Source organism: Zosterops lateralis, assembly GCF_965231275.1.
Source record: "Zosterops lateralis genome assembly, chromosome: 4".
In the NCBI taxonomy this organism is placed as follows: Eukaryota; Metazoa; Chordata; class Aves; order Passeriformes; family Zosteropidae; genus Zosterops; species Zosterops lateralis.
In genome coordinates, this window is record NC_139765.1 from 41,242,708 (window position 1) to 41,258,061 (window position 15,354).

Here is a 15,354-nt window from a genome sequence, read left to right on the forward strand (position 1 = left end):
ACAGCATGTGCTTTTCAAGTTAGATATTACAATTAAAAAACAACAAATTACATATAAATAGTTAGGGAACTAAAATTTGCCTAAATAATAGGGAAATTTCAAATAAGTCTTTGCATATATGCTATCTCCTTATTTACAGTATCTTCAATACACTTACAAGCATACTCTTATTCAGTAGGAACTGCTACTGATTCATGATGCATTAGCTATTCATTTAACCCAGCAGTAAATTACAATTAAAGAAAAAACCATCACATAGTTACATAAATTATCAGAAACTGAACGGAATGTGAAACAGAACTAAGAACAAACTGTCCTTTCCAATGCAGAACACGCCAGTGCACAAGTTCAGTAGCATACCTTCAGGGTTGTCTTGAATCCACTTTTAAGTTAAGTGGGAAAGAACTCGGATATTTTCATCTTGTTGCAATCCTGATTCTCAGCTATGGCACTTTGCATACAGCTGTTGAAACAACCTGACCTCATCACATATAGCTGCAGCAGTAGAAGTAAAGAACCCCATTAATACACCAAAGTAAAGCCCCAAATCAGTAACAAGTATCTTGGCTTCTTGAAGGACTGTCTGCTGCCTTACAAAACAGTTCTGCAAAGGAAATAACCTAATCAGCTGTCATGACTGATAAAGAGTTCTTCATTTTTCCTCCTTACAGCTATATTAGTGCACAGTAATCATTCACCTCTAGTCACTAAACCCCAAAACATTCACTGTTATTTGACTAAAAACTGCAGGTTTGCCTTGATAATATTTGCAGACCAACTGCTCTTCTTTCCTCCTTAAACATCAGTTGAACTAATTTTTCTGCCCTCAAAAAAAACCCCCAAACCCTACTCTTCATAGATATGAAGTAAATCAGGAATATTTGCTGAGTAATTTTCTTGTGGCTGCAAAAAGAAAAGGCTGTTTGTGTATCTGCAACTCAGGCACCTGGGGACCAGAACTGCCATAGGACAGAGGACTGACTATGCTGTATTGAAGGAGTGCTGCAGGAAGAGTCATTGAAACAAAGGTTCAAGCAAACAGACATTCATCTGTGAAACTTTCAAATAACTCTGAGCAAACACTTCTTTCACAGATTATCTGCAGAACTAGAGACAGTCTGTCAAACATTGGTGCAAATCCTGGAAGGCTTTAAGATTAAAAATAATTTCAAAGGAAAGAGCTGTAGGGTTTTTTTTTCTGTATACTGTGATAAATAAATAAGGTATCCTCTGAACACTCCCTCCTCCAGATTAATAAAGTAAGTATTCTTAATTTAGAATGGTCACGTAATTATCTCAATCCTACAGTACTCCTCCTTTTCCATTCCTTTAAAAAAGCAGAGCAGGAACACACTCTTGCTGGAATTCACAGAGAACCCTATCTCCCTGGTGCCTGCTCTAACTACCAGGCAATGGATTCATAATCACCCTGTAAATAATTAAATATTCATTAAGTCTGGGAAAGAGCTTGAGAGCTTCAACAAGAAACCAGGGAGACTTGTCCAAGAATACAAAGTTCTTTAGTTCTCAGAGCAATCATTTGCAAGGTGAGAGATCTGTACTCAAGACTCAATTTTGAGTAAGATAAAGGCAGCAAAATATGGAACTGAACTCCTCACACAAATGCTCTGATCCCTAAGAAGGATGCCCTGATCAGATTCCTGACGCCACAATTTCATACATATTCTCACATGGCTCAGCAGAAAAAGCAGCATTTTTAGGTCTACTCGGGTGGCAACTCAGATGACATCATCATGGATGAGGCTGGCTCTTTGTCTCTGCCAGCTGGAAGCAAGGCACTTTCTGGTCTATAAATATTAGAGACGTAGCATTTCAAACTATACTACAGAATAAACATGTAGGCCAGTATCTGCAGTCACACAAACATACCAACACCTCAGAAGTGAGACAGCAACCAAAGCAGAACCATATGTAGCATCTGTAAGGCAAACACAAGAGCTAGAGTTCTTTTATTAATTTAATCCTGTGGGGTATTTTACACCCTAAACCTCTTTGAGACCTCATGGAAAACTGAAAACTGCTACTGTAACCTGAAAGTCTGTTCTCTTAGGCCTGAGCAGAGACCCCAGCCCACCGCTCGTGCCTCCACCCAATTATAGAGGCCATACTGGAACCACCAGGGAACAACACAGAGCTATACTGAACTGCCAAGCAGGCCACTATCAAAACATGTGCATGCAGCCTCATTGAACAGATCCTCTGAACACCCATATCGTCTCACCAGCAACCCCATGGTTTGCTTCTCAGGGAATATATACTGGAGGAATTACACTTTGGCTCTTATTTTCATTGATTTTTTTCCCTTTTGATATGCAAAAGAGGGTTTTTCTTGCTCAACATTATGGTTGTCCAGAAAGGTTTCCCAAATATGTGAGTCCCTCCTCAGTGCTTAGCCAGACCATAAAGCAGATCCTCCTGGAAGTTATGCTAAGGCAGGTGGAAAATACTGTGACTGGCGAGCATGACTTTATCAGGGCAAACTGTGCTTTAGAAACCTGGGTGTCTTCTGTAATAAAGGTCAGAGCACTAGTGGATTAGGGAAGAGCAACATGTCACGTACCTTGACTTGTGTAGAGCACTTGATGCTATCCCACATGACATCCTTGTCTCTAACCTGGAGCCACATGAGTTAGACAGATGGACCACTTGATCAATAAGGAATTGGCTGGATAGTCTCACTCAGAGTTGTGGTCAACAGCTCGACATCTAAATGGGAACCAGAGGTGTTGAGTGATGCTCCTCAGGGGATTGTATTGGGACCAGGGCTTTTTTTGACATCTTTACTGCTGACACAGACAATGGGACTGAATGCACTTGCAGCAAGTTTGCGAATGACACCAAGCTGAGTAGTGTGGTTAACATGCTAGAAGGAAGTGATGGCATTTAGAGGCACCTAGATTGGCTTGAAAGGTGGGCCCCTGCAAACCTCATGAAGTTCAAAAAGGCCAAGTGTAAGGTCCTGCATGTAGGTCAGGATATTCCCAAGGACAAATACAGGCTGAGCAAAAAATGGATTGAGAGCAGTGCTGAGAAGGACTTGGGCACGATGGCTGGCATGAAGTTCAAAATGATCTGGCAATGTGTGTTTGCAGCCCAGAACACCAAACACGTCTTGGGCTGCATCAAAAGAAACATGCTAGTGGGCCAAGGGAGGTGATTCTTCCCTTCTACTCTGCTCTGCATCCCACAGAGGGGGCATCTCGCTCTGGGGCCACCAACATAAGAAGGGTGGGGACCTGCTGGAGCAAGTCCAGAGCAGGGCTGCGAATACGATCAGAGGTCTGGAGCACCTCTTCTATGAGGAGAGGCTGAGAGTTGGCGCTGTTCAGCCTGGAGAAGAGAAGGCTCAGGGGAGACCACAGAGCAGCCTTCTAGTACCTAAAGGGAACATGAGCGCTGGACAGGGAATTTTTACAAAGGCATGTAGTCACAGCAGAAGGGGTAATGGCTTTGAACTGAAAGAAAGTAGCTTTAGATTAGATTTAAGGAAGAAAATCTTTACTGTAAGAGTGGTGAGGCTTTTTTTGTCATTAAGGCCACATGATCAAGTTCACAAAGCATTGTCTATTGCACCATCCCACAGGTAAAGTGGGAATACTGCTTAAGAAGCACAGGATTTGACCCACAACTACAATATCATGGCATCAGAAGTGGCTGGCAATTAAGGGATTACAATCCAGTCCACAATAATCCGATGAGCTTGGCTGCAGAGGCACATAGACTGCTCATCACAGGCTGCTGGGGAAGAAGTGATGCCAGGCGTGCACGATGGTGCTCGCTGCCACCAGGCTCCTCCATGGCACCCTGGGAGGAGAGAAGTACCCAGTAGGTGGGGACTGGCTACCTACACTGGGCTCCCTCATCTCTTCTGCACAAGGGAACCTTCTCCCACTCTGCACGTGGTTGTGATTTTAATGCTAAAGTATCTGAGCAGATTAACACTTTGATTCTATTTTCTGTCATTACATTAGGAATCTCACTAATTTTATGCACTGTTACTTGGAAATTAAGAAGGCACAATGAAGACAGCCCCCCAAAAAGGTACATAAGACAAACAACCCTATTGCATTGGTCTTAAACCTCAAGTAGTTCTGCCAGGCAGCAAGCACAGCATAATTTTCAAGTTCTTAAACACACCAGTTATCCATATGCCCAACACACACAAAAGCTAGCTTTCTGCTACACAGCTGGTTCAAGTATTATTTAAGCCAAGAATGCAGACACCAATTTGCAAAATACACAAGGCACCTATGGACAAGAACTTATACACTTTCATTTCTACTCATCGGCAAATCAGTGATTTGCAAGAGGTAGAGCTTGCTGTGCTGTCTAACCAGTTACAGTTACTACTTTGCCTAGTAAGAACCCTATGATAAGGGTTAAGAACTTTTTTCTTTTTAGCCTGCCTTCTGAATGCCTGTATAAATACTCTCAAAGAAATAAAAGTAACTTTATGCCTAGCAACTTAGTCACAGCAACTAGTCACAGAGACCAATATTGAAATGTATGACAAAATAAGAAAGTCTTTTTGGGGTGGTTTTTCTTGGTTTTAGTAGAACAAGCGGAATAACAGATCATCCTGGTCTATATTTTAAAAATTCAATTAAGTAACTTATAATCATTTCAATTTCTCCATTATTGTGTAAAACAGTAACTTAATTGATGAGTTACAAAGTTTCAGTTGAGATGCCTGCTCATCTTGGTACTGAATGGACACATATATCTTGCCTCTGACCTGATGCTTTAGATTGTTTATCCTCTCTCTGCTTAAAAAAGAATCAGAGGGGAAAAGGAGAGAACAGCAAGGTTTGAAAAAAGACAGGTTGTCGAAAGAAGAGTCATACAAGAGCTATCACTGAATCTTATTAGACTTCTGGTGTACTCTGTTCTTTATAAACATGAACAGATTCCTCTGATTTTCAGGAAGCAGATACTCTGGAACTGGCTAAAACAGTAGAGACCTCTTTCTTTTCCCAGACGAAAGAATGTGCACTGCAAAATGAAAGGGGATCAGCTTGTCTCCTTTATTTAGTTTTACACACAGAGCAAAGCCAAAAGTGTGCACCACTCCATTTGTGGCACCCTGGAAAAAACAAGCAGCATCTCAAAGACTCCCCACAGAAGACAGGACCAACAAACTACTAGCAGATTTTACATGCAGAGTAATTCAGATGAGTAAGCACTGAGTCAGTTAAGGAGTCTGCATAGTTTACATGAATCTCTAGTCGGTTTTGTTTCCCACAACAGCTAATTATGTAAAGGGTTACAATCATTACTTCCTGGAAGTCATCATCCGGTAAGCCAGCTGCATTTGCTTTTTATTCCCAATATAGCTAACAAGAAATACTGCACCATAAGCGTTCTAATTATACTTTTTGCAACTTCTATCTTACAATAAAAACCCACTTAAGTCTAGTATATTTCGAGAATGTTTTGGTTAATATGCTAATACAGCTCCCTTGCCTGCTTGTCAGCATTTCTGCATCTGTAAAGGAAAGTCTCAGGAGGTTGCAATTGAAACTAAAGCATGTTTTATTGGTCAATAATTGATAACATAATGAAGTTAACAGGAATATTCTAACTGGTGAATCCATGACCACACTTCTAAGCAAGTTCTACTGAATCTTTTTTGAGAAAAATAGACGAAGTATTTTTTCCCTTCTCACCACCTTAAAAAAGCAAGTCCTCAGATGCTATGATCAACGTAAACACAGATAAAGAATCCACATACCTTAGGAGAGATTTCATTAAAAACAGATCAACAGCATTGTCCTGCACTGGATAGAGTTTGGAGTAAGTAACACAGGCCATCTTTAATTTATTTCACAGATATGGTTATTAAATAGTCAAATAATAAAGCATACACTTTCTCCACAACATCTTCTTAGAGCATTTAGTGAATTTTCTGTTCCTACCTGCAACACCTACCTCATTAACATGCATCTAAAGATGGGATTATTTTGTTGTGCCAACCGTGAACTAAACCAAGCATTTACACCTTCCAGAGAAGACAGGAAAACAACATGAAGTCTAACATGACAATGCTCACATACAAGCCGGTTATTGGAAACAGAACATCAGATTTGCTTGGGGTTATTTCCAAAATGCTCTTCATTTTTCATAATGACATATCTCAAACTCAGGATTTATCAGTCACCTCCAGGCAAAATTCAAGTTTTCAGTGGGTTGTACAATGCAAGACTGAATATTGCATCTTGTAATTCACACAGGTATATGCCTGAGAAATAGTGACACAGGAAAAAAAATGAGAGGGAAGGAATTCTTAAAGAGATCTTCCTTGATCAACTACAAAACTGAAATTAACTGAAAATGGCTTGAGAATATGAGTGCTTTGCCTGGACAAGATGGATTAGTGGGAAGAGCACAGGTAAAACACCTTTAGCCTACCAGGTGGCTGTAACTCACTTGTGACACACTTCAATGTCTACCAGAAGATGACTTCACAAGCTGCAGAAAACAGTAGATTCCGGAGGAAGTAGTGCCTCAGGATTATGGCTCCATTACAACAGATCAAAGTGAATTGTTTGTCTCAGAGCACTCCCGCAGGACCAAGCCACCACACAAACTGCCAGAACAGCCTGCAGTTGTTTAAGTCTTGGAAACAAAGGAAAAAGCAGTGATAACCAACTCCTTTAGTTTTGGTGCCAGATATAGCCTTGGTAATGTAACAGATACACAGCAAGCAGTCTTCCTGTGCAGACAGCTGTCTCTTACCCAAGAGATGGACCCATGCTCTCAGCAATGGCTCTCTGTGCTTCATCCCAAGTATCTGCCACTGCACAGCCCACCAGCCTCATCCCTGTTATTGGTACATAAGCAGTGACACCACTCATTGCACCTTCAACCACTGCCTCCAATTTTCAGCTGCTGCTCTTCTTCCACATGCATATATGTATGTACCTACACACATACCCCCACAGTCTCTTGAACCTCAGGGTGTGTGGAACAGTACCCAAGAGACAAAAAGCAGGGAAAGAAAAGATGAAATAACTTCAGGAACAAGAGGCCATTTGTGACTCGCAGTTCCCAGACTGACCAGCACAATGGAAGGTCAGCCAGCCTTGCCTCAGAGATGGCCAGCACTGGATCACATCCACCCAGACAGCTCACAGCAGAGAGTACAGGGCACATCCCTGGAAGGGTTGGGTCTGTACACAACAAGGTGAGAGAAGCCACTCACAGAGGAAATGCTGCCCTAAGACTAAACCCTGCAGGAAGCAAAGGCAGCAGCACCCTGAGCACAGGCAGCCCTGCTACACATTTAGCCTAATCGCTCACACACAAACAAACCCCCACACTCCAAAGCCTATTTTGCCCTGAGAAAGCTGAGCAGTAAGAGTAGATTAGACTCTAATAGGGATTAATACAAGTTAAGGTAGCAGCAATTTCCACCAGGGAGACTAGAAAGGTTAGACATGGGATAGCATGACAGGTAGATGTAGGAGGGATTGGGAAAAAAAATGTAAAGGGAAGAACAAATACCACAGGAGCTTGCACTGACAACTGCCTGGCTCCATTTGTGCTCTCCCACATGTCCATCCCTGTCCAAAGCAGAGATCAGACACGCTGCACTGTCAAGTCATGGTCGGTGATTTCTAACAGGCTGTGTAATGGTCAGGAGGGGATTTCTTATCCAATCTCAACAGCACTGACCCATTTTTTTCCAGCATTACCATCCATCACCTCTGACTGACAAGGAGGCCAGTTTCCACAAAAGGCAAAACCTAACACAAAGTCTGAAGCTGAGAATAGAAAGAAATTCAGATCCCATTCTATCTTACTGAAGCCACTTCAAAGCTATGTTTAATTTTATTAACAACTAGAACTTTATTAGCAACTAGAACAGTTCATAAAAAAGTGACCAATAAAAGATAATGGCAGGAAATTAAATGACCTTAGCATGATTCAGAGAATTGCTCTGCAACAGCACAACTCCACAGAAAGTATGCTTGGAAAGGAAAAAAAACAAAGTCCCAAAGAAGTGATCATAAGAAGTTTCCAAACTGCTTCAGAGTCAGAGGCAAGTTAGAACTTTGTGTTAGAGACTAACAAAATGTGTATCTACAAAACATATGCATTAAATATGCAGCATGATTGCCATACTGCCAGAAGGAAACACTGTTCAGACAATTCGTTCACTATCTAGCTTTTCATGTGTGCTTTAGTAATCAAGACTTTATTAATCTTTAAATTCAAGTCAAATAATAAAGGTAGCTTCATTGTGGTGCAGGAACACAGCAGCTACAGCATGTGGTCAAATCAGGAAAAAAAATGTACTTTTTGGACTCAGTCATATTTTGAAATAGGCATGAAGAAAAGGTGGGGTTTTTGTGGTTTTTTTTTTTGTTTTGTTTTTTTTTGTTTTTTTTTTTTTTTTCCTTTAATTATATAGAAAGACTAAGAAGCCAAAACCTCTGAAGTACTTCAGCAATGACCTTATGGAAGCGAGCATTTTGCAGGGCTCCCCCATTCCCCAAATACTTTGATACACAGCACAGTAATAAACCAAGTTCCTTAGTTTTCATTCCAAGAAAGCTGTGGAAGATTACGAGTATTGAATATGTTGGTTAACAAAAAAAGCCAGAACAAGACAAAACCCCAAACCAACCAAACCCAGAACTAACCAAAAAACTGTTCAGTTTATGACTGAACTGTCTGAATCTGCAGATACCCCTTTCAGCTGCATAGTCAACTACAAACTCATTAACAGCTACCTGGGCCAATTGGAGTTTGTACTCTGAAAGGAAGGATCAGTGAGCTGGGAGAAAATGGTGGGGGAAAAGATAAGGAACTTCATTACACAACATAACTCCAACTAGAAATTAGCATGGAGAACAATATCCTCTCTGTATCAGACAAAGCCATGCATGTGGTCAGGTTCTTTGACCAGAAAAATTTCTGCTAAACCACACTTGATAAACTTGAACTTTGAAAACTGGCATCTACTCATCACACATTTTTTCAAATAAACCTCAAGAACTCTGGCATCATCAACGGTACCAAATGTTTCATTACAAAGACTTTATTCAAAATAGCTATCAGTTTACTAAAACAACAGCCCAATTTGTACTTCAGAACTCAGCCTTTACTCAGAGAGGCTTCTGTTGCTGTTTAATGTGAAGTTCAAACTCAGTTTCACAATTTGGAATTTTCATTTTCCATAAAAATTAGTTAGGTGATGTAATATAGACTGCTCCCAAGTTCTTTCTGATGAAAAATATGAGTATTTTGTTCTGAAGAGGGCCACACAAATATTGATCTTGGGGAAGCTTCCTCCGCAAGCTGCTTTTGGGCTTGCGTTTTCACTAGGTCATTTCCAACTGAGAAATGAAGGTGCAAAAAGGAGGGATCTAAGCAACTCTTTCCTCAGTCCTTTTCAGTTGGAGATGCAGTTGTGTAAGAAGGCTCAGACTTAAACTCCAATGATTCGTAACAGTTCACACCACATAGAGGATCTCTCTGAAGAGACAGGCCCGATAATTAGTCAATAAAATGCTTAACTAGTCAAAGCGCATTTCTCCTGTGCATGGAAGGCCAGTTTCAAGTCCTAAGAGAAGGCCAACATGCCAGTTTAACATGAATGAAAAGCTCCAGAGCAGTATATCCCTAATCCTCTTGCTACTACAAGAGATTTATTTTTCAGAAGGATAAATTTCCAAAGGGAGCCAGATATCCAATATCTTACCAGCTACCCTTTACCATACTCTAGACACCCACTCACAGATATCAGAGGATGCTCTAGTATTTCTCCACTACTGTGAATTGCCCAGTAACTTTATCAATAGACACCACTTGACATTATCAGCAGTACCACTGAGCAGTTGGTCCTCAGAATACAGAAAGTAAGATAGGCTACTATAGTCAACTGAGCCTTGAGTTAAGACGTGTTGTCTATAAATCTAACAAAGTCATGTACCAGAAAGTTAATACTTAACTATACCACCAGTTCGTTGCTCATCTAAAAAGTATTTCTTCCATTTTCTAGCTCTAGTTGTATACCCCTACCCCAGCTGCAAGGTTGGTAAAACTACCCCTAAGGACTTCAGAGTGCAAATAAAATTACCACATTCTTCAGAAAAACGCAGATACAAACGATACTGTGAATGACCAGGAATATTTTATTACTTATGTTACTTTCCAGGTGCCTTTACGTCTACAAAGTCAGGTACCCATGCCATCATAATGTTCTTACATCCCCCAAAACAACAGGTATAGGTATCCAGCTAGACAGATCTAACTTCAGCATAAAAATATCCTTAAGAAGTATTCTTCTGCTTTCTATACAATGTGCAGGGAAGTAAAAGCACTCACCTTATTGATCAATTGCAACAGTTCTTGACAGAAGGTAGACTGAAGAACAAGGATGTTGCAAAAAAAGGTGCAAGAAAACGCTCTCCTCAACAAGTCTGAAGTACCTTGTTTACTTCAGCTTGACAAACAGGTAACATATACAGACTTTCTGCTGTTCCTGTATGACCTCTACTGAAGCAATAGCCAATCTAGTGATACTGCTAAAAATCCAAGGAAAAGATGTGAGTTTACACCACTCAGGAACCAGGCACGACAATTAACATCTGTTACTGCTTCCTATTTGAGGAGTTAAGAGCAGAAAAGCTATGTGAAGAATGGCACTATCAAATCCTCATTTCCAAATACGGCACCATATACATACCCTACAGGGCATGTACATTGCAGGCCCCTCTTTCTTCAGTATTAATACTCAGACATCCTAAGACAAGATTTACAAATGCACACAACAGTGGAGTGGTTTCTGAAGCACCAACGCTGATGCTCAGCAAGCCGGGCTCAGTGCACTCTCACAGCAAGGTACGGGAGGTACGTGCTGCTGCACCCCTGTGCACACGCCTGTCCACAGCACCTCAAATGGCCAGCCTGCTGCCCAGTTGTCCACGTCCTTCAGCAACTAAACACATCAGCAGTGAGAAATCAGCTAGCCATTGCAAACACCAGAAATCACAGGCAGCAAAAGCAATTTGGCCACACCCTTTCTTCTAACCTAATATAAGAAATTCCAAGCAGTATAGAGGGATCTGACTCTCCTGAATTTACATTCCCTTAAAGCTACCTTGCTGGCTAATTAGAGCTGATTCCTTAGGCCTTGAATCCTCAACATCAAAAAGATTTTCAAGGTATCACACAATGGCATTACTGCTTTTTTATAGTATCACTGAGCTGGTGTCAAGCAGAATTATATCTTAGCACAGACAGTTCTTGCCACCTGAAATACAATTGTAGTGATGCTGGTTAAAGAAAAAGCATCTCTGATTACAATTGCTAACCCAGCATACATTTTCAAACAGCTGCTGATCAACAATAAAAAGAAGACATTTGGGTGGGACCAGACTGCACACACCCCAGACCACCACAAAGAAGCAAAGGAAGTTAAAATTCCTATTAAGCTATATTTACAAATGCCATCTCCCTCTGCAATTATGCTGGGGACCATGACACTGAAAGAGAGCCAGGTTATCAACAGTACTTTATGCCTTAATCTTTGGTGTCTTTTGAAATGATACAATATACATAGCTGAAGGGCATGGCATTTTTTCTTCATTATTCAAAAGAAACTGGATGCAGATAATAAAGGCTGAGCCTTTAACAATCAAGTTAGGAGGCAAAGGACAGTCTGCACACTGTGCAATGAGCTTAAGATCTCAAACATTTTTTATGCTCAGTGACCAAGACAAATCTGCACCATGTCCACAGAGAGGGTAAAGCACCAATGCTCCAAGGGCTCAATGGCAGTGAACACACCAGCTATGTGAGAACTGTCTCGGCCCTGCCCATGTCAGACAGACACTTGAAGTGTGGCTTACCTGCCAGCTCAGACCCCTCACTGCCCACCTGTCTAGCAGATGTCTTATTTTAAGCATAGATCCTTTCCTGGACAAAAAATTACTTCCAACAGTGACAGGTATTTTTCACAAAAAGTTAAGCTTAGGAAGAAAAAATCTCAAAAACTATCTCTTTACTTTTAAGAGGAAAAACCCCAACAAAACTACAAGCATTGCCTTGAAAAACTGATGTCATAGGATCAAGAGAGAGGAAAATATATTGTGCAAGTACACAAAGTCAATAAATCTTTGAACAGCTGAGGAGCGGTCACTCCCACCCTGTTCCAGACGCCTCATACAGAGAACATACCGCACCCCCATGGGAGCACCGGGCGGGCAAGAGCGGTGGAAGCCAGACCTGCCGTGCTGTTCCCGAAGCCCAGGGACATGAGGACATGCTCCATCTCTGCACATTGCAGACTGTGGGCAGCAGCAAGGAGGGAACACCTACCTATGTAAAGAGCCCACCAGAATCATTTTAAAAAGCAGAGTTCAGGTGTTGCATAGCTTTTTACATGCCGTGTTTCAGGTTCGCATCTATCCCTGGATTTATTACAATTTTTATATTATGCAATATTTTCCCCGACAGCGCCCAGAAGGATGCACACCAAAAGACCCACACCCCACTGCCATGTCGCTACTTTCCCAATCCCTGTTCCACCCGAGACACTGGCAGAGGGAAAACGCCAGGCGAGGAAACTCGAGGGTCTGGGAGCGCCGGCGGCTCAAGGCAGGATCTGCCGGCGCTGTCCTTGGCACAATAGTTGGATGCGATACAGCCGGGCGATGCGAGGCTGAAATACTTCCTGGGATGGCTGAATGGGCTCATTCAGTAGTCAAGGGTAATTCTTTATTAGCCATCTTCTGCAGCCCAGCACAGAAACTACAGCCCTGAGGGGAGGGTGGGAGACACCAGCCATGTGCCTTAAGAAAGGGGTATGGCTTAGCATTGTCTCTCCTCTCGCCTCAGAAAATGACAAGCTTTTTTTCTTTCTTTTTTTTTCTTTTTTTTTTTTCCTCCTTTTTTCCTTCCCTTTCCCCTTCCCTCCCCCCACCCCCGGCCGATACTGAGGTCGGTGGAGGACGGGAAGGCGTTCGGCCGGGGCCGGGCTGTGGAGGAGCCACCGCAGCTGCCGCCCCGGCCCCTCGGAGCCCCCGGCGCCGCTGGGAGCGCTGGGGGAGAGCGGGGGGAGCCTCCTCCGCCGCCCTCCCGCCGCTCCCTCCCGCCCCGAACTTCGGGCAACTGCGACCGGCCGCCCCGCCGGCGGTGGCGACTGGGCCGGCGCCCGGGGAAGGGGAAGGGGCCGGCAGCCCGGGGAAGGGAAGGGGCCGGCAGGACGCCCGGCCCCGCGGCGGCTTCCCCGCTGCTCCCCGCGCTTACCTTTCACTTGACTTTCATACTCCGCTATAATCTCTTTGTCCTTTTTGAATCTGCTCGGGGTTGACATTATCCACTCGCTTCTTCCGCTTCTCCGCCTTGTTCTAAATGATTTTCACTATTATTCTCGTTTTCCTGGAGGAGCTCCCAAGTTGTGTCAGGCGGCCCGACCCCGAGGAGCGGGGCCGGGGAGGCGCTGGGCTCTGGCCCCGCGGGAGCGCCGCCGGCACCGGGGCGGGAGCGGCGATCAGAGTAACCCCGGCGCGGGCACCATCGCCTCCGGCACCGCCGCCGGCAGCAACGCGGAGCGCGGCCCGGGGCGCCGCAGGGCGGGGCGGCGGAGCTGCGGCCGCGGGGCACTCGCTTGCACTAGGCGAGGGCGGGGGCCCGGCGGCTGCGCCCCACCATTGTTATCGCTCCTCACGCACCCGGGAGAGGGGAAGGGAAGCGGGGAGAGAGCAATGGGCGGGAGGCAGGCGGCCGCGCTCGGTCCGTACGGCAGAGACACCGGTTACTGCTGTGGCCGCGCTGCCTGGGTGGAACTCGGGGCCCCGCCGTGACTAACCCCGGGCGGCAGCGCCACGGCGCATGGCCCAACCCCCGGGGCCAGCAGTCGCCGGCTCGGGGCGGCTCCCCCGCCACGCCCTGGAGAGGTGTCTCCGGGAATGAAGTTCTCCCCGCCCTCCGCCGCTGTCTCCTTCCTTCCTGCCTGCCCGCCCGCCTCCGGTCCTCGCTGGCCTTGCCCGCCCCGTCCGCCGCCCTGCCAGCAGCCCCTCATGGCCCCGGGCCGGGCCCGACCCGTGAGGGCAGCGCCGCTCGCCCCGCCCGGCCCGCGGCCGGAGCCCGGCAAGCCCGGGGGGCCCGGCAAGCCCGGGGGGCCCGGCAAGCCCGGGGGGCTGGGGTCGGGCGGGGTGGGCATGGGGAGAGGGAGATCCCTCCCGGCCGCCCCCATCGAGCGCACGGTAGCCGGATGCCCTCGGGGGAGCGGTGTGAGGCCGCGGTTCTGTTACAGAAGGACCTTGATCCGGCGGGGAAAGTTAAATCCCCGAGCTTTAAGCCGAGCCGCCCGGGGAGGTGGAAGCCGGAGGGGACAAGTGGCCTTTGGGGACCCCATGTGCGTCCCCGGTGTCCCCGGCGGCAGGGCAGGGCAGGGCATGGCTGCACCGGTGTGCCATGGGGCCCGGACCCCCGGGCCAGAGCATGGCAGCGCCCAGGGGAGAGCTGCGCCCTCAGCACGGCAGGTCTGGCTTCCACCTCTCTTGCCCGCCCGGTGCTCCCATGGGGGTGCGGTGTGTTCTCCAGCACGCAGGAGTGCCTGTGGGGGGCATTCCCCACAGCTCCCGCGGGAAACAAGCCAGGCGGGAGGCCACTCCAAATGCCGCTCCCCTGGGCTGCTGTGCATGGCACGGATCTGGGCTGGCCCCGTCTACGGGCACGGTCAACGTCAGCCTTAGGATGGATTCCAGCCCAGCAAACAGTGGTGCACAGCCCTCCCCACAAAGCTGGGGCTGGGAAAAGGGGAAGAAGATCCAGATCTGGATCCAGAAGATCCAGAAGGGCAGGAATAGCTGGAACTTGGATCATGGGGCAAGTTGTCAAAAGGGCCTAAGTGACCCTGGCATGCCCTTGGTCCGGGGTGCCTCCAGCTGTGGTGGGGACAGCTCCTCTCCTGAAGAGCTGGAACCTGGGTCAGCCTTGGGGACTTTGGAGGATGAGAGCTGGCTGCCAGCTGTACAGGTGCAGTGAGACCATGCCTGCCAGGAGTCAAGCACAGTGGCTCACAGAGCTGGTAGCCACGCTTCTCCAAGGCCCCTGGCTTTAAGGGTGGGAATGAAGAAGGGCTCAGGTTATACAGTTAATTTTTCTTTTTCCCTGGCTGCTCTGAAACTTTGCTTTTGCCAGAGAAGAGCTTTCTGAAAAAAGAAAATGTAGAAAAAGCAGAATGATGGGCACTGCTGCCTTGTGATGAACAAAGAATGTGGCTGACATTCATGGTCAAAGCCAGAAGTCAAACCAAAGCGCAGCTTCAGATTTTGAGCTGCAGGGAGTTCAGCTCTGAGAAGGTTAAAAACAGGCAGG

At 45.7% G+C, this 15,354-nt stretch overlaps 1 protein-coding gene across 3 annotated transcripts in view; it reads right to left on the bottom strand.

Annotated features, from left to right (window-relative positions):
- SRGAP1 (SLIT-ROBO Rho GTPase activating protein 1) overlaps positions 1–13,368 on the bottom strand; it is a 145,121-nt gene extending 131,753 nt beyond the window's left edge. For 2 of the 3 annotated variants that reach the window (XM_083859828.1, XM_083859830.1), the window contains exon 1: positions 13,279–13,368. In XM_083859828.1, coding sequence (XP_083715954.1) covers positions 13,279–13,345 — 67 coding nt within the window. In that variant the 5' untranslated portion in view covers positions 13,346–13,368. The remainder of the gene's footprint in view (positions 1–13,278) is intronic. The other variant, XM_083859829.1, reaches the window with a different exon arrangement.
- Positions 13,369–15,354: the final 1,986 nt, after the last annotated feature.